At 34.3% G+C, this 25,688-nt stretch overlaps 1 protein-coding gene across 1 annotated transcript; it reads right to left on the reverse strand.

Moving 5' to 3' along the window:
• Window positions 1–9,526: 9,526 nt before the first annotated feature.
• LOC145795463 (protein FAR1-RELATED SEQUENCE 5-like) lies at window positions 9,527–10,963 on the reverse strand. The gene is made up of 2 exons (XM_082879941.1): window positions 10,913–10,963; window positions 9,527–10,024 (listed from the first exon to the last, which is right to left on the reverse strand). The coding sequence occupies exons 1-2, from the start codon at window positions 10,961–10,963 to the stop codon at window positions 9,527–9,529; spliced, it is 549 nt and encodes a 182-aa protein (XP_082736067.1).
• Window positions 10,964–25,688: the final 14,725 nt, after the last annotated feature.

Genomic DNA, 25,688 nt, shown 5'->3' on the forward strand with positions numbered 1-25,688 from the left:
GTATTAATTTACCCAAAACCGAAAGTGAACAACCATACAAGTGAGACCTTACTCTCATATTAATTTGTAAAAAATATTTATTTATATAACATTACTCAAAAAAACAACCATACAAGTGATCTTGAAAATTTATTAGCAAAAAGCTTAGGAAAACAATAACGAACTGTAAAGTCAGAAACGTCCTTTTCTAGCTACACCTTAAACCAAGGGCAGGGGCAATGAGAGGTCATAGACCAAGGGCGGGGGCGATGAGAGACATTGAGAGGTCACAATTTCACACCAACCTAGTGAACGTTCCCACTTTTAAATCCCATCACAAGGAGTTGGCTCGAAAGTTAAGATATCTTCTTGTTGTTTCTTTTACGGGATATGATGTCTGAGTTTGAGTCATATCGTTATAGATGTAGTTTTTCTTTCTTTATTCTCCTTCTATTTGGCCAAAAATAAAAAATTTGCCAAGCTATGTCAAATATTTAAGGCTTGGGATCAAATGTAAACTCAGAAGTTTGAGCTACAAAAATAAAATAAAATAAAAATACACTATTATTAGTACCTTATCTTATTTGCTGCACGTGGTTTATGGGTGATTGTAGGTATTTTAGATTTAGCTTACAGAGATGAATTCAATGTAACCGTGCATTGGAGGGTTCCTTCGTCATAAACAAAATAAAAAACAAAAAACTTAGTGAAAGCCCATTTTCCTTTCTCTTGAGGGCCAAGAAATATTGATCTTGTGGGTACTCCAACTTTTTAGTTTCAATTAGCTTAACATATTTCCAAGTTTTAGCAAGTTTGAATACTAATGTTTACAAGCAAACTAGCTAAATCCATTTTTTAAACTTTCTATGAAACAATGTGAAAAAAATGCTATATATATATATATATATATATATTAAAAAAAACTAATTTTTGTAGATTTTTTTGTATGAACTATTTATACAAACTTATGTGATGTGCAATACAAGTATTAGCGTTTGAGATGAGATTTATTTGATCTCGATTTAAATGATAGTAATAACTTAGGCTTCGTTTGACAAATGACTTTTTTAGTCAAAAAGTCAAAAAATTACTAAACAAATAAAAAAGCTAACAATCTATACAAAAAAATCAAAGATTTAATTTTCTTTCTAAAAAGTATGTCATCTCAAACATACTAATTTTTTTTACATCATATTTTAGCCAAAAATCTAAAAAGTTACTAAAAAAACCTGTTCCTAAACGAGACCTTACTCTCATATTAATTTGTAAAAAATATTTATTTATATAACATTACTCAAAAAAACAACCATACAAGTGATCTTGAAAATTTATTAGCAAAAAGCTTAGGAGTACAATAACGAACTCTAAAGTTAGAAACATCCTTTTCTAGCTACACCTTAAACCAAGGGTAGGGACAATGAGAGGTCATAGACCAAGGGCAGGGACATTGAGAGGTCACAATTTCACACTAACCACCTCCTTGAGTCCGGATCCTCGGTAGCATTTTCCTGCGGCCCTCCCTGCTGCGCGTTAAAACGACGTCGTTTTGACTTTTTTTTCCCCCATCTTTTCTCCCACCTCTTATTTTCAGCCTCTTTTGGTTGTTTAGCCCTAGCTGAGAGAAACGAATAGAGCTTCTAAACAGATCATTGAACGGGAGAGGCGATGAACGCGAGGCGGCGAGAGATGAAGATAAAGAGGCGGCGGTGAGACGAGTGGACCCAGCGAGAGACGAAGACAGAGAGGCGGCGGTGAGGCAAGTGGAGGCGGCGAGAGACGAACACAGATTTGGTGTTGATTTGTTGAGGTTTGACGAGGTTAATTTCATCTCTCTCTCTCTCTCTCTCTTCACTTCTTCTTGATTCATCCAAAGAGAGCCTTCAAGCTAGCTAGAAATTTCATCTCTCTCTCTCTCTGCCTCTCTCCCCTTACTTCTGATGAATTTTCTGGGCTGTTTTTGTGAAATTTGATTAATTTGTGAAATTGTTGAGGCTTTATTAATTTTATTAATTAATTTTCTAGGTTGCTGAGGTTTTATTAATTTGTTGAGGTTTTATTAATTCTATCAATTTTTTCATTGAATGGAATGATTTGTTAAGAGGCTTGAAAAATTTGATGTTGTTCATTTACTTCTGTTGGAAGTAGAAGTAATGTAGAAGTAGACTGTATATATGCACGTAATGTATGTATTGTCTTTGTTGAAGTAGACTGTTATTCTACAGTCTACTTCAACTTCTATGGACTGTAATATATACATTACATGCATTTACAAATACATAAACAAGGAAGCAATTTGATGTTGAAGTAGACTGTTGTTCATTTACTTCTGTTGAATTTTGTGGACTGTTTTTGTGAGATTTTATTATTTTGTGAAATTGTGGCCGTTGAGGTTTGCTGAAATTTGTGAAATTGTTAGAAAAATTGATGTTGTATTTGTTGAGACTGTATATATTATAGCCCTCAGAAGTAAATTATTGAGACTGTATGTATTTGTTGAGACTGTTATTGAGACTGTTGTTCAAGTAAATGGGAAGCTTTATTGAGTATCCACTAAATTGTAATAGACAACAAACAAAGATACCCCCCCTTATGCCTAATTCCTCTTGGACTTAAGTTGAGTCAATTTGTCCCTCCATTGAGTTGTAATAGACAACAAAAATACCCCCTGCTATGCCCAATTTCTCTTCGCTCTACTAGATGACATCAAATTTCTTATGCTGAGATGTAATTGTGCTGTTTCTTATATTAAACCTAACAATTCAAACTACTAAGTCAATGGTTGAAAAATCTGCAATTAACAAAACAACATAGCAGCTAGTTTTTATTAAATGTCCAATAACAAAGACATCTGGTAGCCACTTGCATTGCGCAGCAATCTTTTCTTTTCCCATCTTCAAGTCATTCCTCACAACCAAAACCTGCATTGAATAAGGAGAAAGTCAGGTTCTAGTCAATTCTCCTCGACACTGCAGTTATGTAAATATATGCACACATGTGAAGAGAGTGACAGAGCAAAGTGAAATGAAACCATTTTGAAATCATCAAGAATGCCTGCCAGCATTTCAATCTCAAAGGTTCTTTGGGCTAATTCTTCTTGTTTCCATCCACAACTTGGTAGTTTTAGATAACAACCAAAACTTGTATTGATTTTTCTTGTTTCCATCCACAACTTGGTAGTTTTAGATAACAACCAAAACCTGCATTGAATGAGGAGAAAGTCAGGTCTAGTCAATTTATTAAGCTCTCTGTTTCCTAAAACATCTTAGTTTTTTATTCATATTCTAAATGAACATCTTCGTTTACTTCGGCTCTATATTTTTGCAGATGTCAACTTCAAGTGTTAACGGCAGTACGTCAAATCAATTGACATTTTTGAACAAAAATTGTCCTAAATGTCATAAAAAAGTAACTATTCAAATTTTCGAGACGAAGCGAAACATAAACAAATTATTTTATTGTTGTAAAGATTGTAATGGTTTTATTGGATAGTGCTTGCCTACAAATGCACAATGTAGAGCTGAAGGAGAAGTGCAAATGGAAAATATGCCAACTGTCGCCAAACAGCTTCGATTTATGAGCGAACAACTTCACTTTCAAAGCGAACAACTTCAATTTCAAAACGCGGAGATGATTAAATTGGAAGCAAACATAAATCGAAGTTCGTGTCGTATGTATGGGTTGTTCCTATTGCTTGTAATTAGTACTGTATTAGTTATGAAGATGTAATAATATATATGCAAGTTGGAAGTAGAAGTAATGTATTTGTCTTTGTTTATGATGTAATGTATATATTGTAAGAATGTTGGTATCAGTAATGTATTGCGGGTTGGTTGGTGACTCATTTATTTGAATGTAGCTATTAGTCATTCTCCCATTTATTTGAATTTAAAAATTGTTAGCATTTATCCTCCACAAAATTCATCTATTCTCATCTTCCCAAATGCACTGTATAGCAAAATAATAAAAAAAAAGCTGGAATTCAAAATGAAGTAATAAGTTGGAATCCACAAAATTCATCTATTCTCATCATATTCTCATTTTTTCTCCCAGATAGTTCACTGCTGGAATTTAAAATGAAGTAAGCCCCCGTATAGCATGAGAATAGGTGGAATAATAACAAACTCAACCAACCCATTAAGAAAACCAGTAATTCAAGATGAAGTAAGCCAACCATTCCAAACTTAACCAATGAATAACAGAATTTGCTTGTCTTTAAATGGCCAATAATAACAACATATCACATAACACATGTAAGGGGGCTACACAAGCTGCAGGGATGTCCATCTACACAGTTTGTGTCCAATATATCACAAACTCAACTAACTTATTAACAACATATCAGTAGCTACTTCCAAACATTGTTCTTATTGCAAAAATAACATAAAAATTGACCCAAATCCGAACAACATAAAAAAATACACCTAAATCTCAAGATATAATAACATCATCGTTCATTCAGGGATGTCCATCTACATGATTGTTAGCGGGACTATGTGAGGCTTGCGACATTTGGATTGCAAAGTGTTGAACACAAGTACCTCGAAGCAACTCCTGAAACGATGTCTGAGTGGGATAGGCTAAAGGCATTGACTAAGGTGTATTACTTCCCTACAATAGTGTTAAATTTATTAAAATATTGATACCATGCATACTACCATTTGAATGTAAAGTATGTAACAAATTATAACTTATATCATATGTAGGATACATGACATAATGAACCCTTGTATGACCCATGGCAAAAGGAGGTTGATTTTGAGATACAGGCCGAGATTGAGAAATATAGAGACCATGACCATGACCCTAAAATGCATTGAAATAAAGTAAATAATATATGAAATGAAAAAAAAAAAATTAATAATGCATTTTAATTTTACAAAAAACACACAATATGAATTATTACCTGAACATAATTACTACACATGCCGAAAGGAGGTTGAGATTGACCTTGGGAGTATAAACAGCAACACCCTACAACCAATGCAGGAAAAAAAAAAATTCACATGACTACATTGCAAGAACAACCAATAAAGATATGTAGGAGTCTTAGTTATCCAACAACATTAATAAAGTAAAACAATGGTTCCGTATGAGGTTCAATTTCCCTAAGGTCTATGCATGTCAAAGGTTGCATACAATATCAAATATTACCTGTATGGAATGATTACCAATGGCCGAAGAAGGTTCAGATTGACATTGGGAAGCACAAAAAGAACCATCCTACATGCATAAAAAAAGACCAAAATAATTAATATCACCTTACTAGATGACAAATGATAACCAATCCTACAAGATTAATACAAGGTTGCACATAATAGTAAATATTACCTGAATAGAATTATTACCCATGGCGACAGGAGGCTCAGATCGACCTTCGAGAGTACAAAAAGCATCACCCTACAAACAACCAATTTCTTTAATTAATACACATATCACATAACACATAACAAAATATCATTTAATCATATGCAACAATTTTGTGTAATTACCTGCTTAGATTGCATTTGTAACAACCCTCGTCACTATTTACCGATTAACCACTGATTACTACTAAACTGAGATTGATTATAATTGATAACTGAATTGATTGAAGTACTGAACTGACTGACTGAAATCTGGAACTGAATTGATCAAGTATATCTGTTTAATTGTATGTCTATCTGTTGACTGTTTGATTATCTGTTCATGTCTTTGTGTTTAAATTGCGAATTGAAGGCCTTATCGGTGGCTGAATCTGAAATTGATTGATGATTTGTGTTCATTAGAATTTATATGATTTTATGGTGTATTTATCTAAAATGTGATTTGGTATGATTAAATTGGATTAAAATGAGTTAAATTACAAGAGTTGGACTTAATTGCCATTTTGCCACTTAGTGGACTTTCATGAGCCTCTTAGTTGATCTCTAATGTTAACATTACAACACTTCATCAACCCATCTTTCTTGTTCTTGCCGACTTGAGAGAGTGAGAGGTAGAGAAAGCTTGAGTTCTTCACAATTTGGCTTAGAGTCTTGTAGAGATTGAAGGATTCTTGCATATTGAGCCTCTAGACTTGTAATTGAGGAACCTAGGTATGAATTTCATCCTCCTTATTGTGTATTTGAGTCCTTTCTAGCTTGGATCATGGTAGTTTAAAGAGTTAAGTCAAGAATTGGTTCAATAATGTTGAATTGGAACTCATTCCATGCATGCATGTTTGAATTGTTGAGTTGTGAGTTGATTTCATGGTAAAATGTTATATGCATGTTCATATTATATTTAAGTCCATGATTTCATCTTGTCCTTGGAAGAATTGGCTCATTAGAGCATGAAATTGAGCTTTGAAATGGTTTAAATTCATGCATGTTTGCATGTTTTTCATATTCTTGAAAATTGGTTTGAAATTGAGTTGTTTGAAACACCCTTGGGCCTTGATTTTACAATTGAGCTTTGGAATCATGTTAAACTATGAGTTTTGGGATGTTTTCTGGAAAATTGGCCCAAGAGGATCGAAATTTATGTTTTAAAACTTGAATTTGAGCTTGAGGTTCAAATCTGGGAATTCCAGATTTTGAACTCACGCTCGAGCGGGATGACTAGCGCTCGAGTGTGTAATTCGTGCTTCCAGTACTTTGCACTGTTTTGAAGTCCGCTCGAGCGGAATAATTGACGCTCGAGTGAGACATTGTGTCTCATGCTCGAGCGGGTGTCGAGCGCCCAATCGAGCGTGATTTTCACCTATCCAGCACTTTTGACTGTTTTGCAGTACGCTCGAGCGGTTGAGTATGCGCTCGAGCGGAAACCTTTGTCTGCATATCTGCTCGAGCTTATTAACCTACGCTCGAACGGGACCCCTGTTTTCTGAAAATTCTAAAAATGCTTTTAAAGTGCATCTTTGCATCCTCATCTCATCCTAGGCATTATTAGGCCTAGTTTAAGGCATCTTAATAAGGATATAGATGTAGAACCACACCGAGGTAAATTAGGGATTAAGTTGTTAGTTCTTTCCCAACTGTGTAGCTTAGTGTGTGTTCAATCTGTAAACTGTGTAAGGTTGGCGACTGGGGACGCGCTCTAGCTTTACTGTAGCCCAGAACTCTGTGAGTAACAACTGTGTAAAAATATGTTCAAAATGATTATCTTCTGAACAATTGAACTGTACTGCTTTCTGAACTGTTACTGTTAATTGAATGAATGTATGTCCTATATTCTGAACTGTATTGGGGCATCCTTAGCAACTACTGTTTACTGTTATTGTTATAGAGATCTCTGTCGGTTCCCTTGTTGGAACTACTACTGTTTACTGATTGATGGCCATCATTTACTGTTCGGTCTTTCAAGACCTACTGTTTATTGTATTGTTATGCTAATGGATGTACCACATATGACTGTACTGACTGAACGATTGAAATACTGATTTAATGAACTGCTTTCATTACTGTAAGGACATTCATTCTTAATGTCTTTACGCATTATGTTATTCACTGGGCTTTAGCTCACTGCTCATATATATATGTAGGTGTACATGCACCAGACCGCAGCTAGAAGCGTCGGGGTAAACTCCAGTTTTGTCGAGCCAACCTATGTGCCTCACTGCGAGGTTCCGAGCCTGTCAAGTTATGGCTTAGGGGTGCTTTAGTTCCCCCTCCTGTCTCTGTAACCGTTTTGTTTACTATACTGTACTATTTAAAAGGGATTAAGTCCCTGTTTTGATTGACTGTATATATTGTGTATACTGTTTTGTCCGACTGTATATATGTGTATGAAAGTTTTTTTGGCATACAGACTGTCACAGCTCATTAGACATTATTTATTTACTGTATTGGCTTCCGCCAGGCCCCTGTATTCTGTTTTACTGTATTACTGTTAAGTAGGCCTTCAGTAATCTCGGATTATTGGCCGGTTACGGTACTAAACCCATAGGGGCGGGTTTGGGTCGTGACAACATTCTTTTCTTCTTTGCAATAGATTTTTCCATCCCGTCCTTGATCCTCCTTCTTCCCTTACTGGTTGCTTGTCTTTTCTTGAGTCCCTTAGCTTGGATTGGACAATCTACTTCATCACTCCGTAGGCATGTGTTAGTTGAGGAATTTCTCAATTCAGTGACGTCCACTTGACCACAACTGTGCACACTTAATTTGTCTTCAACCAATACACTCAATTCTTCACCTTTTGCAAGTGGCAAATGACAAATTTCTTCACTTTCAGCGGCTTTACTTGTTATTGCTCTAAATATATTCATCAATGACCTATATCAATAGCTTTGATGTAGTTTCACATCAACCTTGACGTCATACGCACGACTATCTTTCACATTTTCAGCCCTTGCTTTTTTAGTCTATCGTTTAAGTATGTATTGTGCAGGAAGGTCCATTGCATTGAATATATCTCTAAGTACCTTCAAAAAATGTCGACACACTATGCCCTTCACTTCAAACTTCTTGCAACTACAACTCAAAGAACCATCTCTATCCATTATCACATTCTTATCTTTTTTTCCATCTACCACCGTTCGAATTGTAAATATGGTACTCTCATCGCCATTAATAGTGCCTACAATGGATGCTTCAATGGACTGCACGTACTCATTTTGGAATTTCTCAAAAATTATTTTGGTGTAAATATCTGCCATTTGCTTTAGCATCAAAGTTGGAATGGAAACTCTTGATAATTTTTGGGGCAAATTATATTTGGCTTCCAATTCTTCATACCTCTTGTCATAAAGCACCCTCTCAAAATGCATGAAAAATTCCATCAAGTTATGATCACAATTGAGATAGTCCTTCAAAAATGCATTGAATGTTTAACTTAGTTGAGTAGTACTCATTCCAGCTGCTCAAGAATTCATAATATATGGCCATCCCCATTTGTCCTTCACACCAAAAGTTTGCTTTAACCAATGATTGTTGTGTGCATCATACCTATCAAGTATTTGGTCCCATTGTATTCTGAATTCTTCTTCATCATCAATTTCATGCATAAATTTTGAAAACACACCCTTCACCCCTATATCTCCAAAAAGAGAACTTACATGTTTCATAGCATTTTGCATCAAATGCCATGTGCAAAGTTGGTGGTTTGTATTAGGCATGACAATTGGAATGACCTTAGCCATCGCAGCCATCGCAGCATCTTGATATGTGAAAATAGTTTTTGGAGCTTTGTTTGACATTGTCTCCAAAAAAATCTGAAACAACCATATGAATGATTCGACAGTCTCATCATATATCAACGCTGTACTGAATATAACTATTTTTCGATGATGATTAAATCCAACAAAGGTTCTAAAAGGTCTATGCTCGTTATTTAATTTGTAAGTAGTGTCAAAGGTCACTACATCACCAAATTGAGCATAGTCCATTATCATTTGAGCATCGGCCCAAAATATATTACTTATCTGTTCTTCACAATCTAATTGAACTGTATAATAAAAGGATGGATTTTTCACAGTTTTCTTACGAAAGTATTGCAACACACTACCCGCTTCTTCATATTCCAAATCTTTTTGTTTCTTCGATCTCAAATAATTTTTTGGGCCCAATTTGGTGAAGCCAAGTGATGCTCTTTAACCGGATTCCTTACCAAATAGCTCATAAGCATACCTAAGAGGAATTCCAAATTCTGAAGCCAATTCTACTTCAATTGCTTGGGTGGTAGATATTTTTCTTTGGGATGGCAACATATGAATGTACTCTTGAGGTACAAGGTCGTGATTATGATGTTTAACAAAATCAATTACAACATATTTTCCTAAATTTCTATCTAACTTGATACTCAATCGGGCACCACAACTACATCTCACCTCTTGTCTTAGAAATTTTACTAGTGGATTTCGCTTGTCAATACCCCGAGTTTCCTCTTTATAACATACAAAAGTCTGTGAAGTTATTTCCTTAGTTTGTTTGTTCTTGTATGCATATGACTTCCTAATACTAAAGCCCACCTTTCCGCGATAGTTATTGTAAAAGTCATACACAGCTTGTTCAGAGTCAAATGGCATGCCCAATTTCGGCTTCCAACCACAACTAGCCAACTCATCAACAACATTATTTTCTTCCATTACCTACAATTTAGTACCATACAAATAATAAAATAAGCTAATTCCCCAAAATTGATGGATAGGATTTTTGAGAAGGGGGCCTACAAATAAATTTTGTAAAATTTTATCCGTTCATGTGCTTTCTGTCCTAGTAGTGCTTGGTTTCTGTCCTGTGTTTGTAGCAATGATCATCACAAATTAAGCTAATTCCCATCAATCACCAAAGTTTCCAAAGATATAACAAAAAAAAAAAAAAAAAAACAAATAAGCTGATAACAGAGCAATTAACATTCTTTCAAAATAGCCAAAAATAAGAAATCAAAAAAATTAGGAATTCCAGATTCACAAAATTGACACTCAACCCACAAAAAATGGATGATAAAGAATAACAATTTTGATTTACAAATGGAAAACCCACTATACAAATGTGTAAATCTAACTAAAATCAAGCAATACCTAGTTATGAATCATGAATGCAGATCACAAATATACATGTATATATTTTAGTTCTCTTTCTATTGAGCAATTTGTATAACATTTTCTTATACATATAATATACCAGTAGAACTGATCACTAGTGGAGCTTTTGCATGAATATTATTATAGTATTAAAATAATGGAGTAAATGCATAATTATATATATGTATATGCTTGAGATCCTTTTTTTTTTTTTTTTGGTCGGGTAGATAACTGTGTGTGTTTAGGCTTAATTCAAATGGAAAATAACAATAAAATCAAGCAATACCCAGTCATGAATCATGAATACAGATCACAAAGAACACAGAAATGCACACATAGCTTTCGAAATTTCAGACAACAAAGATATATATATATATATATGTATATATCAGCGACAAAAATCTGAAATGATGATCCTAATTAATGTCACTTATTTTGTGTCACTTATTTTACCTCGTCATGGCAGCAATCTCGCCTTGCTGTCGTGTCACGTCCCTTCGCCATTCTCCGTCCTTCACCATGGTCGTTTCCTCCCTCCACCATCCTTTGTCCTTCGCCGTTGCCGTCGCGTCCCTCCAATATCCTTCATTTCTATGCCTCTCTCTCTCTCTCTCTTCGTCTGCCGTCTTTCTCTCTCAGTTCGTTAGGGCTAAACAAAACAGAACATAGAGCTGCTGGTAGAGGAAGATGATAGTCAAAGAAGCGGGAAACTCAAATTTTGGGGAAGAAATAAAAAAAAAAAAGACACTAATCAAAACGACGTCATTTTGGAGAGGACTGTAGGAAAGGACGACTGACGATCCTGATTCCCCCCCTCTCCCCCCCAAAAAAAAAAAAATACTAAACACACTAAAATATTACATTTACTAACATTTATTTTCACTTTTTTATATCTCATCTTATAATTTTTTTTTTTAAACTCATCACTTTTTTTTAACTCTCATCTTATAATTTTTTTTATTAACTCTCATCACTTTTTTTATTTTTATTTTTTTTACTTTATTCATAAACTCTCATCACTTATGAGTCATTATTCGTAATATATTAATGTACTAAAAGGACATAAAAATGCGTTCTCAAAACATTCCTCCCATTTCTTGCTAGAATGAAATAGACCATGAGAAACCTCTGCATATAACATATGAGGTGCATTTAGTGATTCTATTTGTTTCAAATGGTGTGATGAAATCTATGCTAAACAAAGGCATGAAAACGTATTCTCAAAAGTTTTGTGTGATGAAACCTATGCTAAACAAAGGCATGAAAGTTTTGAGTCAAAACATACCCTTCATTTTTTACAGGAAGGAAATAGACCCTAAAGAATCCCCACCATTTTGAGGAGATAGAATTCTTGAATGTGTTTTTTTTTTTTTTTTTTTTTTTTTTGTGTGTGTGTGTGTGTGTGTGTGTGTGTGTGTGTGTGTGTGGGTATTTGGGGATTTCTAAGGGCTTTATTCTCGTAAGCTCTTCTTCAGGAGAATATATTTTCATGTCTTTTTTTAGTACAAATTTCGTCACACCATTTTAAAGAAATCGGAAATGAATTATCGAATGTGTTGTTTTTGCATTCCGGAGAACTTAAAATTACATTCTTGTTTCCCCTTCCAATTTTTGGGGACAGGTAGGAAGTTGACTTCCCCACTTGCCACATCGCCACCCATATCAAATTACACAAATTTCCTCCCACCTTCGAGTCTGATTACAGCAGGGATTAGGTTGTATGGTGACAAATTTTAAAAGATTCAATTGGCTAATTTTCTTTGGTGTGGTGTGGAAAAGAAACACCAAGGATTTCAAAGTCCATGATTTAGAAGGAAAATCAATTCATGTTGTGACAATCACGTAAAGGTTAAAGACTAACTTTACAAAATGGGAACCCAATTGCTTTTTCTTGTTCTAGATCATGGGTTAGAAACTTCATTACAAGTCTCACCATAATTAATTTATTGTATAGTTATTGAAAAATTGTTGCAACAATTGACCGACTCAATAATAGACTTGGGTTAGGTTAATCTGTCCATTTAAAACCGTGTGGAAACTAAGCAAAAGATGATTACATTTTACAATTATATTTATTTATTTTAATTTTTTTGAAAGTTTGGTTAATGTGGATTAAAAGGTCTAAAAGCCCATATTGGAAGTATCTTTTAGAAAGAAAGTCCTCTTTCATTAGGTGTCCAATATACAATAACAACAACACTATAAATCTTAAACTCAGCATAGAAAAATTTATCTAGAAAAATGATGAGCAGTCAAGATTTAATTCTTGTACGGTGGGATCCATATTTTGAATGAATTTAAATCACACGTTATTTTAATTTTTACAATCAGTAGGAGAGAAATAAGGGAAGGGAAGGGAAGCTGCACTTGCAATAATAAGAGAGCATCTCATTTACCAAGTCACACATTGAGTGAGTCTAACAATTGTTTAGTTACAGATACTCATGATTAATTGTATCTAAATTAGGGGGTTGTTCATTGGGTGATTATTAAAACTTTCAAACCTTTGAATTCAATTATATGCGTTTGGCTTTCATGTCTCGTGACCCCATGGAAACAATATAAACACATAATTTTTTTATTTTTAATTTTTCAAAAAAATAGTGCGTAGAATGATGAATGCATTTTTCAGTGAAATTTTTATGTCTTTGTTGAATTACCAATGAATTGAATATGCTCAGATCCTGCATGCTATGCCCTAGGGCATTTATAGATCGGCACAACGAGGTTGTCATTATTTTCAAATTGAATAGCTTGTTTTAAGAAACACATGTTATTTTTCTTTAATTAATGCATGAAATCTTTAAGGGGAAAAAAAAATTCAGTGGTTGAACTACAATACCAACCTCCGTGGACCTCATGGTTTGTTGGCATTAAAACAAATGCTAGATATAGCAAACTCACTATGGTCTATCTACATCCTAATGTGAAATTGATTGAAATTTCTTAAAACACAAGTGAAATGATAAACACCCAACTATCAATTTGTGAGAATCCTTGTGCTGAGAATGGATGGCTTCAACTGAGAGACAACACCACCAAACTATCTTAAAATAGTAATTAAAATACAAGTAACAACTTTGAATTGAAGCATATGAATGGAGAGAGAGAGAGAGAGAGAGAGAGAGAGAGAGAGGTTTAGGCTTAATTATAGGTTGTTGAACAAGAAACAAGGAATGAAACAAGTATCAAAGTTGGTAAGTTTGTTGCTGACTTTTGGAGTAGCATATGAAGAAGAATTAGTACTTTAGAAACTCATTATGATTAATAGAAAAAAACCAGAGATTTGATTGAAGTTGAAGGATTGCCGGTCAAAGTTTTCTGGTGCTTTGTCTATCATCAGTATTCATTCATTTTCACTCTCCTCTTGATGTTGAGTTTTTGTTTTTTTGTTTTTTATTTCTATTTATTTATCAAATTCATGTGTTTTGAAAACTTATTTATAGAATGCAGGCTTTTTTAAACTTTTTTTTTTTAATTTTTAAATTATGTTCTTTTGTGAAGTTGTGTTTTTAAAATATGACTTTAATTTATTTATTTTAAAACTATTTAAGATCAATAATTTGCTAACCGACTTGATGGACTTGAATTTGGGAAAATATGTTTAAAGTTTTGGGTTGCACTGTTTCCCGTCCAGACTCGTGCTTTCACCACCATAAGCCCTATTTTGATAATTTCATATGTTGATCTTTAAAATTTTAGTGTGGAGATCTTTCATAAAAACTAAAATAATTTGATAATTGTAGCAATATGATTTAATCACATTTCTCTTTAAAAAAGGTCTGTTTGTTTTAAAATTATGCATGCCATCCTTTTTTCTTTCTTTTTTTTCAAAAGAAAAATCTGATTACATTTATCACATCAATTTATTTATTTTAATTTATTATGGATAAAGCCTATGAAATTAACAATCTGATCATCAAAGTGGGGCTCATAGTGGGCTCATAGTGGTGCTTTCTCTATCATCAGTTCATTTTCGCTCTCCTCTTGATGTTGAGTTTTTGTTTTTTTGTTTTTTGTTTCTATTTATTTATCAAATCATGTGTTTTGAAAACTTATTTATAGAATGCAGACTTTTTTAAACTTTTTTTTTTAATATTTAAATTATGTTCTTTTGTGAAATTGTATTTTCAAAATATGACTTTAATTTATTTATTTTAAAACTATTTAAGATCAAGAATTTACTAACCCACTTGATGGACTTGAATTTGGGAAAAAACGTTTAAAGTTTTGGGTTGCACTGTCCAGACTCATGCTTTCACCACCATAAGCTCTATTTTGATAATTTGATATGTTGATCTTTAAAATTTCAGTGTAGAGATCTTTATAAAAATTAAAATAATTTGATAATTGTAGCAATATGATTTAATCACATTTCTCTTTAAAAAATGTCTATTTGTTTTAAAGTTATGCATATCATCCTTTTATTTATTTATTTATTTTTTTTTTCAAGAGACAAATGTGATTACATTTATCACATCAATTTATTTATCTTAATTTATTATGGATAATTCACACACCAGAAAGTTTATGAAATTAACCATCTAATCATCAAAGTGGGGCTAGCAGTGGGCTCATTCACCAAAGCTAGACTATCGACTCATAGAAGAGGCCTAGAAAAAAAACTCCATTCTAAATAGACATCTATTTAAAAATAAAATATTTAATAAGTCCGATCTACTACAAGGTTATGTCTCACATCATAAGAGCATCTCTAGCAGTCTTTTTAAATCCATTTCTTACCTATTTTAAGGGATTGAAATCTCAAAATACACTTCCATCAGATCCCCTAAACAACTCCCCAAATATAAATTTTACTACAGTGACTCTCTATTTGTAGGGAGTAACTGTAACTCCCTTATATCTAATAAAAGACGTGAATGGATGTCTTTCCGGACGTCCGACGTTCGTCCGGATGTCCTGTAATTACCCTGTAACTGAAGAAAAAAAACACAAAATTGGCTTGGTCGATTGATCGCTTGGTCGTCCGCTCTGCTTCGCTGTTGTTTGCATGTGCTGCTGCTTTGCTTTGCCTTTATAATAATTAAAAATATTATTTTAATAAAAGTGATTCAGTGCTGCTTCTTTACTTTCATAATAATTAAAAATATTATTTTAATAAAATAAAAAAAGAATAAAGAGTTTGTTGGGGGATATAGATAAAAAAATGATTCCTAAAAGAGAAAATAAATTTTTTAATAATATTTTTAGATAAAATTTAAGTAAATTGTTAGGGATGCTCTATCAAGGTGATACATAATCATTTTGCCTAAAAATTAAAAGAAAAAAGAAAAAAGAAAAGAGAAAAGAAGAGTAGTAGTAAATAATATTTTATATTAAGTAATAAATTTTAAAAGAAGTCGAGTTGAAGAAACATCTTCTTCTTGTTTTCAGAGGCCATCGTTTTCGCAGTTAGTTATAAGTGTAGTGGGTAAGATGTACTTTTGCATTGTCTTCCTATTAATTAATCCGAATTAAAATACAATCAAGTCCTTCTAGAAATTGCACCATACTTAAAACACTGAAAAAAGTAAATGCACACCAAGGGTTTTGGAAATGTATTAATGCTATGACTGCAGAGTTTAAAATTATACAAGATGAGCTTTTATTACTCAGATCAGATCATTATATATGGATATGGAATTTTTAAGGATTATGCTAGAAATTCTAAATATTTTACTAAATTTTTTATATGAAACTTTTTATATGAGTGTAAGACCTACACACATATAGATTTGTGTGAGTCTCCCCATGTGAGAGGTTTGGTAAAATATTTGGTAGAATATTTAGAATAAATAGCATTTCTCAAATTTTAATTTTTAAATTATTTATTTATTTGTTTTAATGCATTCTTATCGATTAAATTATTTATTCATTTGTTTTAATTTTATTACATTGTCCAGTTAAAAATGCATTAGAGACATAATATCGCTTTTGTTTGCCAAAATTCAAATGGAGTACTTGTTTGATGAAATCGAAAATTAACAATGAAATTTGGAATAAAATAATTATTCTATTAAAGTAATTATTCTCATGTCTAGTTCAATAAAATTAACAATGAAATTGTTCACTAATTTAAGTTAATGATTGAGAGGGTAATTTTTGGTAAAAATTGGGCCGGGCTATGAGATGGACTTAATGCCCCAAAGTATGACGGGCTGGGTAAAAAAGGGCCGAGAAGTTACCCCGGCCCAAGCGAAATGTGAAGTTACTCCGGTCAGGAAATGTGAAGTTATTCCGGTCGAAGAAATGAAGTTACTTCGGTCTAATTATAAAGCTACTTTGGTTCGGAAGTAGCTTGAAGTTAGACCGGTCTTGGAGTTATACCGGTCATAAATCGTTAGTTCGGTCCAAACATACCATGGGTTGAACAGGAGAAAACCGAGGTAAGGAGGAGTAGAGGGAGAGCCGAACTAAGTATAGCTCGGCCTACTCTGTGGCTCAGCATAGCCAGTTTTACTTTGGTCAAGTGGTAGTTCGGCCATGGTGAAAATCATCCCACTTGGTTTAAGCAGTGGGGGGTGTAAAAGGATAAGCATTATCCTTTAGGAGTATGAATCCTACGAGGACTCTGCATGGAGAAATAAAAGTACTACTAGGATTGTGCCACTCGAAATCTATAAAAGCTCACAAGCATCACCTTGGAGGAAGTAACGAAACAACATAACAAAACATACCATTTTGCTTACTGAATACATTGAGCTTTGTCTATTTGTCAAGTTTTTTGACTTAGGCATCGGAGAGGTTTCTGGCACACACCCGCCGGCTAGCTCAAGTTTGTGTTTTCAGGTGACAAAGCGACGTCGTACGGAGGAGCGTGGACTTAGTCAACAGGATTATACGAGGAGAATTATTTCTTCCCCGTACAATGATCATTTCATTTAGAGACCAATAAATAGCCATTTCATTTATGCTTAAAACGTTTAGATCATCTCCAATATTTAATTAGATCTTTTATCAAATTTAAATTTGATTAAAAATTAATGAAAACGGTGTTCCAACCGTTTTATCAATTTGGTATCAAATAAAGGAAGTGTTACTTTTTTTTTTATCAAATCAATAAAGCGTTTAACTTTTTTTCAAATTACAGAGTTGATCGTTGCGGGTCGACCAAGTGGACAACCGAATTGAGAAAAATTTGTTAAAAATTTACTCTAGGCCGAATGACCAGCCAAATTTGATGAAACAATTGAAGCGCATCATATCAAATCAAATTTAATGAAGCGTTAGAAATGCTCTTAGTAATAAATATTTAGTGTTGGTCTTTTTGACTTCTAAAATTTTAGGATGAATATGTCTATTGGGAATGAAAATTACCATTGAGGGAAAATTATATTTTGCTCCAAAGATAAATATAGGGGATGTCTAAATTTAAATTTTGGACAAATTTCACCTTATCCTTATGTGATTTGGATCATGTGCGGATTACTCTCTTATCATTTGAAAATAATTACAGAACCCCATGTGATTTACGCTAACTTCCATTAACATAATATATAAATTAACCTTTATACCCTTATCTTCTTCATCTTTTCACTTTTGAATTAAACCTGCAAATATATATATATATATGCACACTTATTTTCTTTCTTCTTCCTCCAATGGCAGCAAAACCCCACCCACAGCTCATACACACCCCAGCAACCACCACCTGCAACCTTCATACCCTACCCCACCCAAGCGACCACCGCTTCGCAGCCTCCCCAAATCAACTTATTACGGTCAACTGCTTCGACTGCCATGGCAGCCATAGCCGGGCTCATCCAAATCAAAATCCAAATTTTAAGTGAAATCATACCAAAATCAAAATTTTAATTGAAATGAAGTAGGCCTGCATAATTGAGTTGCAGATCACTACTATCCTTATCTTCTTTCGTTTGACCTGCATAATTCTTTGTAAATGGTTGCAAAGTCATATTTATTTTTTTCTTCTAACCTATAGGAAGATGATTGTGACCTTGAGGATTGATAAAGTCAGTTAGTGAAAAATCAGTAAATACCATCACGTCAAGCCAATTGCGACGGGCCTAACTGCGATTGGTTGGAAATTGATAAGCACCATAATTGAGTTGGTTGTCAAATTATGTACAAAGAATTCTTCTATTTTATCAATTATATATATTGATATATCAATATCATATACAATAGATCAAAAATTTATTTACAAACCTGAATTCAAAATGCTTTGCAGCTGTATATATATAATCTGTAGACTGTACATATATATATGTATATATAATTTGTAAATGCGCATATATATATATTATCCAATCATCAACATTGATTACAAATTCATATATATGTACTGTTATTTTCTCGCTCAATGCGCAGTTGCTCCATCCAAAGAAGGGGAAGAGAAAGTTGGTGTGATACAGTGAGTTGGGGTCAAGGAATAGAAACAAAAATAGTAGAGAGATGAGAAAAAAGAATGGCATGCTTTTATAAAATTAAAGATGTGTAAGGGGTATTTTGATTTTAAAATAAGCCTTACTCTTTTTATGGGCGTGTGTGTTAGGGAAAATATGATTTTTCACAAGTAAATTAATTAATGAGAATAAAAATTAATGTGAAAAAATTAAATTAAAAGCAACACAAGAATTTTTACGTGGTTCCCTCAATGTGAGGTACGTCCACGGGATCGAAATATGATTCCACTATCAACCAAATAGTTTCCAAACGATTACAAATAAGACACGAATGGTCTCACAAACCACCCATAGGTGAATTCTAAATAATCACAAATAAACAAGAGGAAAGATCTCACCAAATAGATGAACCAAAATCTTCAGAACTAGAGTTGTAAAAGACCCAAAATAACGAACCAAACTATGCTCCAAAGCAGCAACAAACCGAATTGAAATAACTCCACCAATTGCAAATCTTCGACACTGTTACCGATGCAGCCGCACACACTATCACCAATTTAATTCCACCTAATTGGTTTTCCAATCTCTCTCACCACTAACTCACGGAAACATATATATATGATTAAATCTTGGATTATGTTCTCAAAATCCTAATTGTTACCAAATTAAGATTGGGTCTCTACAAATTAGATATAATAAATATAAAATATATTATACCTAAACCAAACCAAATTAAAATTCTTTAACAAAACCAATTGGGTCTCAAACTCCAATAAGGAGATATATCCCAACAATTATCTCCCTATCGACTTAGTTGGAGACATCAACCATACCCGCTAAAGTTTGACACTTTAAATGTTTGTCCCTCGACAAAGTCTTAGTTAACATATCCGAAATATTATCATCCGTGTGAACCTTTTCGAGTTGCAACAGTTTTGAATCTAACACATCACGAATCCAGTGGTATCTCACATCAATGTGTTTTGATCTCGAATGAAAAGTAGAATTTTTACTCAAATGAATAGCACTTTGAATATCACAATAAAGCACATACTTTTCTTGCTTAAAACCCAACTCTTGCAAAAATTTCTTCAACCATAACTCTTCTTTGCAAGCTTCCGTAATAGCAATAAATTCAGCTTCGGTAGTTGAGAGAGCAACACATTTTTATAATTTAGACTGCCATGCCACAGTTCCCCCTGCAAAAGTCATCAAATACCCCGAAGTAGATTTCCTTGAATCAATATCACCGGCCATGTTAGAATCTGTGAACCCATCAAGCATCGGCTTACCATCCCGAAAGCACAAACATACCTTCGAAGTCCCTCGAAAATACTTTAGAATCCATTTTACCGTTGCCCAATGTTTTTTATCCGGATTAGAGAGAAACCGACTCACTACGCCAACGGCGTGAGCAATATCCGACCTTGTACAAACCATGACGTACATCAAAGAACCAACGGCTGAAGCATAAGGAACTTTCAACATCTCTTCCTTGTCTTTCTCACTTGTAGGACATTGATTCGAACTAAGCTTGAAGTGACCTACAAGTGGACAACCAACTGGCTTTGCTTTATTCATGTTGAACCTCTCAAGAACTTTTTTAATGTAGCTTTCTTGAGACAACCAAATCAGCCCCTCTTTACGATCATGAACAATTTTCATACCAAGTATTTGCTTTGCCGGTTCCAAATCTTTCATAGCAAAAGATTTACTTAACTTTAGCTTCAACTTGTTAATCATGGTAGAATCTTGACCCACAATTAACATGTCATCAACGTAAAGCAAAAGAATAATAAATTTACCGTCCGAGAAATTTTTCACAAACACATAATGATTCGAAGTGGTTTTAGAAAAACCATTATTCATCATGAAGGAGTCAAATTTTTTGTACCATTTCCGCGGGGCTTGCTTGAGGCCATACAACCTTTTCTTCAATTTGCAAACAAATTTCTCTTTCCTTTTTTTCACAAAACCTTCTGGTTGCTTCATGTAAATTTCTTCTTCAAGATCACCGTGAAGAAATGCGGTCTTCACATCAAGTTGTTCAACTTCAAGGTTCATACTTGCAGCCATGCCAAGTACAACCCGAATAGAAGACATCTTCACAACCGGTGAAAAAATCTCATCAAAGTCAATACCTTTCTTTTGCCCAAAGCCTTTCACAACAAGACGTGCTTTGTATCTCAGATTCTTGCCATCATTCTTCAGTTTGAAGACTCACTTATTTTTCAGAATTTTCCTCTCCTTAGGTAACTTCACTAAATCATAAGTTTGGTTTTCAAGCAAGGAATTCATCTCCTCGTCCATGGCCTTTTTCCAATCACCTTTCTTTATATGCTCAATTGCTTCTTGGTAGCTCTCGGGCTCCCCTTGATCAGAAATCAACACAAACTCATTGGGAGGATACTTTCTCGTAGGTTGTCGGTCCCTTGTAGATTTTCTTAACTCAAGTTGTGGTGGCGGTTCTTGAGTTGGATGCTCTTCCTCAATTTCTGGTTCAACTTCATTACGATTAGCATCATCCTCCACATCTTCAATAGGTGGCTGCACATCTCCCCCATTTTCATCATCAACTGAAGATGAAGGTGCTGGATCTATGTCAATGAGATCACTAGTTTTTGGCTCCGGTTGATCACCTTTGCCAAAGTCTTCAATTGTTTGGTCTTCAAGAAACACAACATCACAGCTTCGAATGACTTTCTTGTCGACCGGATCCCACAATCTATACCCGAATTCATCACGTCCATAGCTAAGAAAAATGCATTGTCTTGACTTACTATTAAGCTTGGACCTCTCATCCTTTGGAATGTGAACAAAAGCTCGGCAACCAAACACTCTCAAGTGCTCATAAGACACATCTTTGCCGGTCCAAACTCTTTCTGGAACATCACAATTCAAAAGATAGGAAGGAGACAAATTGATCACATCAACCGCTGTCTTCATTGCCTCACCCCAAAAAGATCTTGGCAATTTAGCTTGTGAAAGCAAACACCTTGTTCTTTCCACAATGGTGCGGTTCATCCTCTCGGCAACGCCATTTTGTTGAGGAGTCTTCTTAATTCTCTTTTGGTACCGAATACCTTGGCTACGACAATACTCATCAAATGGCCCAATGTATTCACCACCATTGTCTGATCGGATGCACTTCAATTTCTGCCCTGTTTCTCTTTCAACCATGGCCTGAAAATGCTTAAATACTTCTAGAACTTGATCTTTAGCTTTTTGTAAAAAAGTCCAAACTTTTCTTGAATAATCATCAATGAAAGTAACAAAATAAAGTGCATCACTATGTGTTCTAACTTTTAAAGGACCACAAACGTCCGAATGAATCAACTCCAAAACATTTTCTTTTCTAGAAGTAACATTTTTCTGAAAAGAAACTCTATGTTGTTTACCCGCCAAACAATGAACACAAGTTTTAAGATGTGTACCTTTCAAACCGGGTAGAAGCTCTTTCTTGAACAAAACTTGTAGCCCCTTTTCACTCATATGGCCAAGCTGCTTGTGCCACAATTCGGTAGAAGTATCATCTTGAAGTGCATTGACAACACCTTTACAAATTTTTTCATGCATCAAATAAAGTGTATGAGTCTTCTTGCACTTAGCCACCACCAAAGAATCCTTTGTGAGCTTCCATATTCCATTTCCAAATTTGTTGTTGAAGCCTTCATCATCTAGCTTCCTAGTAGAGATCAAATTGAGGCGAATGTCGGGAACATGCCTTACATCTTTAAGCAACAACTTGCAGTCCAAATTTGTTTCCAAGCAAACATCACCCATGCCAATAATCTTGGACAAACCTTCATTACCCATTCAAACAAAACCATAATCTCCTTCGGTGTAGGTAGTGAAGAAATCAACTCGAGAAGTCACATGAAAAGAAGCATCAGAATGAATCACCCAATTGCTCTCTTGGCCCACAAAATTGATACAATCATCTTCACAAACAACCATGAGATCATCGGCAGTAACTGCCGTTGTGACTTCTTGCTTCTTTTTCACACTTTTGTCACGTCTTTTCTCCTTATTCTTGAGCTTTCGGCATTCTCGCTTCATGTGCCCTTTCTCATGGTAATAATGGCACTCAATGTCTTTCATTGAAAAAGAACCATCTTTTGATTTGTCACGGCTTTGATCACGACCATGAGGAGTCTTACTCCTCTCCCTTGTTTTGCTTCGGCCTCTCACAACAAATGCTTCTGAATGAGAGGAACCCGCTGATTTTCTTCTAGTTTCTTCATTCAACAAGCTACTAGTGACTTGGCCTATTGTGACAACTCGGCGTCAAATTACTAATGGTCACAACCAAAGTCTCCCAACTTTCAGGCAAAGAACTAAGTAGCATCAAAGCCTGCAACTTATTATCAAAAATAATTTTTATAGATGCAAGTTGGTTAACAATACTCTTTATTTCATTCAAATGTTTTAGAATGGGGCTGCTATCTTTATATTTTAAATTAACTAACTTACGAAACATAAAGGCTTTATTTGTGGCCGATTTTCTGTCATAAAGACTCTCTAATTTTTTCCATAAATTATGTGCCGAAGTTTCAGTAGCAACATGATGGAACACACTGTCATCAATCTATTGACAGATAACACCAACGGCTTTTCGATTAAGCCTCTTCCACTCATCATCTTTCATGCCCTCTGGTTTGCCAGAATCACCCTCAATGGGTTCATATAAATCTTTACAAAATAATAGGTCCTCCATTTTAGTTTTCCAAATTACTCAATTGCTTCCATTGAAGCTAGACATACGACCCACATTCCCCTCTATTAATTTGCGCAAATAAATAGACCCAAATATACCGTAAGCTCTGATACCAATTGTTAGGAAAAATGTGATTTCCCACAAGTAAATCAATCAATGAGAATAAAAACTAATGCGGAAAAATTAAATCAAAAGTAACACAAGAATTTTTACGTGGTTCCCTTAATGTGACGTACGTCCACGGGATCGAAATATGATTCCACTATCAACCAAATAGTTTCCAAACGATGACAAATAAGACACGAATGGTCTCACAGACCACCCATAGGTGAATTCCAAATAATCACAAATAAACAAGAGGAAAGATCTCACCAAATAGATGAACCAAAATCTTCAGAACCAGAGTTGTAGAAAACCCAAAATAACGAACCAAACTATGCTCCAAAACAGCAACAAACCGAATGGAAATAACTCCACCAATTGCAAATCTTTGGCACTGTTACCGATGCAATGTATTAGTATGGCAGCCGCACACACTATCACCAATTTAATTCCACCTAATTGGTTTTCCAATCTCTCTCACCACTAACTCACGGAAACATATATATATATATATATATATGATTAAATCTTGTATTATGCTCTCAAAATCCTAATTGTTACCAAATTAAGATTGGGTCTCCACAAATTAGATATAATATATATAAAATATATTATACCCAAACCAAACCAAATTAAAATTCTTTAACAAAACCAATTGGGTCTCAAACTCCAATAAGGAGATATATCCCAACAGTGTGAACGTTATAGCCAATTAAATTGGATGGAAAAGTAGACGGTACACTTTAATCCACAAATCACGTGATGGTTATGTGGTCATTTCTAAACGTTAGGGAGGTAAATCGCACATAACCCAAATCACAAGGTGGTAAAGTGAAATTTGCCCTTGAATTTTATTACTAACCATTCACTATTTTTATGTCTGTTTTTGGGAGACAACATGACAAATATTCTAATAGGACATTTATAGGCCGGTAATGTTGATCATACTTGTTTACTTATAAGTCCTGTTCTTTTTTTCGCCCATTACCTTCTTTATTTCTATTATCAACATTGCCATGACTCATTCCCTTTCCTAATTAGTGACCTCCAACTACCATCTTCAGTTGCTAGCGACCACTTCCGACAGTCGTCTTTGACAGCCAACAACCACTTTCGATCTCCAATGATATTTTTTCCAACAATGTTTTTAGATAATTTTCAACCATTTATTCAAGAAAATGGTCCATCTCCACCATGTCACTACTCCCACCACGTCCTCAAATCTGATAATGACAAAAAAAGTAGAACAAGAGAATGAAAATCTAGTAGTGACAAATTTATCACTAAAGTTTATCACCAATGTTATATGTGATAAATTTATCACTGATACTATTTATCCGTATTTATGAGACCTCTTAATTAATTATTCTTCCTTATTCTCACATTCACACCCATTTAGTTATTCATTCATAGAAAAATACCCACACACTTGCACACTAGCGCGCGCACAGACACCAAAAAGAAAAGAAAAGAAAAGATTGATAAAATTTATCATTATAACTTTATTCACGGATAAATGTATTTGGATTTACATATAACAATGTTTAACTAGATCTTTACTAACAGATTGATAGAGATCCATTACCATGTAGAGATAGAAAGAGACCTAATCTTACTAGTAAGAGCTCTAGTGACCATTTAATGGTTGCATCTTGACAACAAACATGATGATGGTACCAAATCGACATCTAAGATAGTAGATCGATTGTAAATAGCTAGATCAAAACTATGGCAGTGAAGATTGGCGACAATGGAAGTAGTTGGTGAATGGTAGCAGTGGGTCAGCGATAATGAAATGTAGATTAGCGATGGTTAAGTGTAGATTGAAAATGGTGTAGTGTATACCATCGACGGTGGAGGTAGTTGGTGATGGGCAGTGATAGTGTAAGACTCTTGGATAGATATATATATATATATATATAGAGAGAGAGAGAGAGAGAGAGAGAGAGAGAGAGAGAGAGGTATGCGATTTCCTTTTGATTTCACAAAATAAGTAATGAGAGTATAATAAGTATTTTAAGATTTTTAATTAGGTGCATTTAAA

This window comes from Camellia sinensis, chromosome 1, assembly GCF_055761805.1.
Source record: "Camellia sinensis isolate YWXY chromosome 1, ASM5576180v1, whole genome shotgun sequence".
Taxonomy (NCBI): domain Eukaryota; kingdom Viridiplantae; phylum Streptophyta; class Magnoliopsida; order Ericales; family Theaceae; genus Camellia; species Camellia sinensis.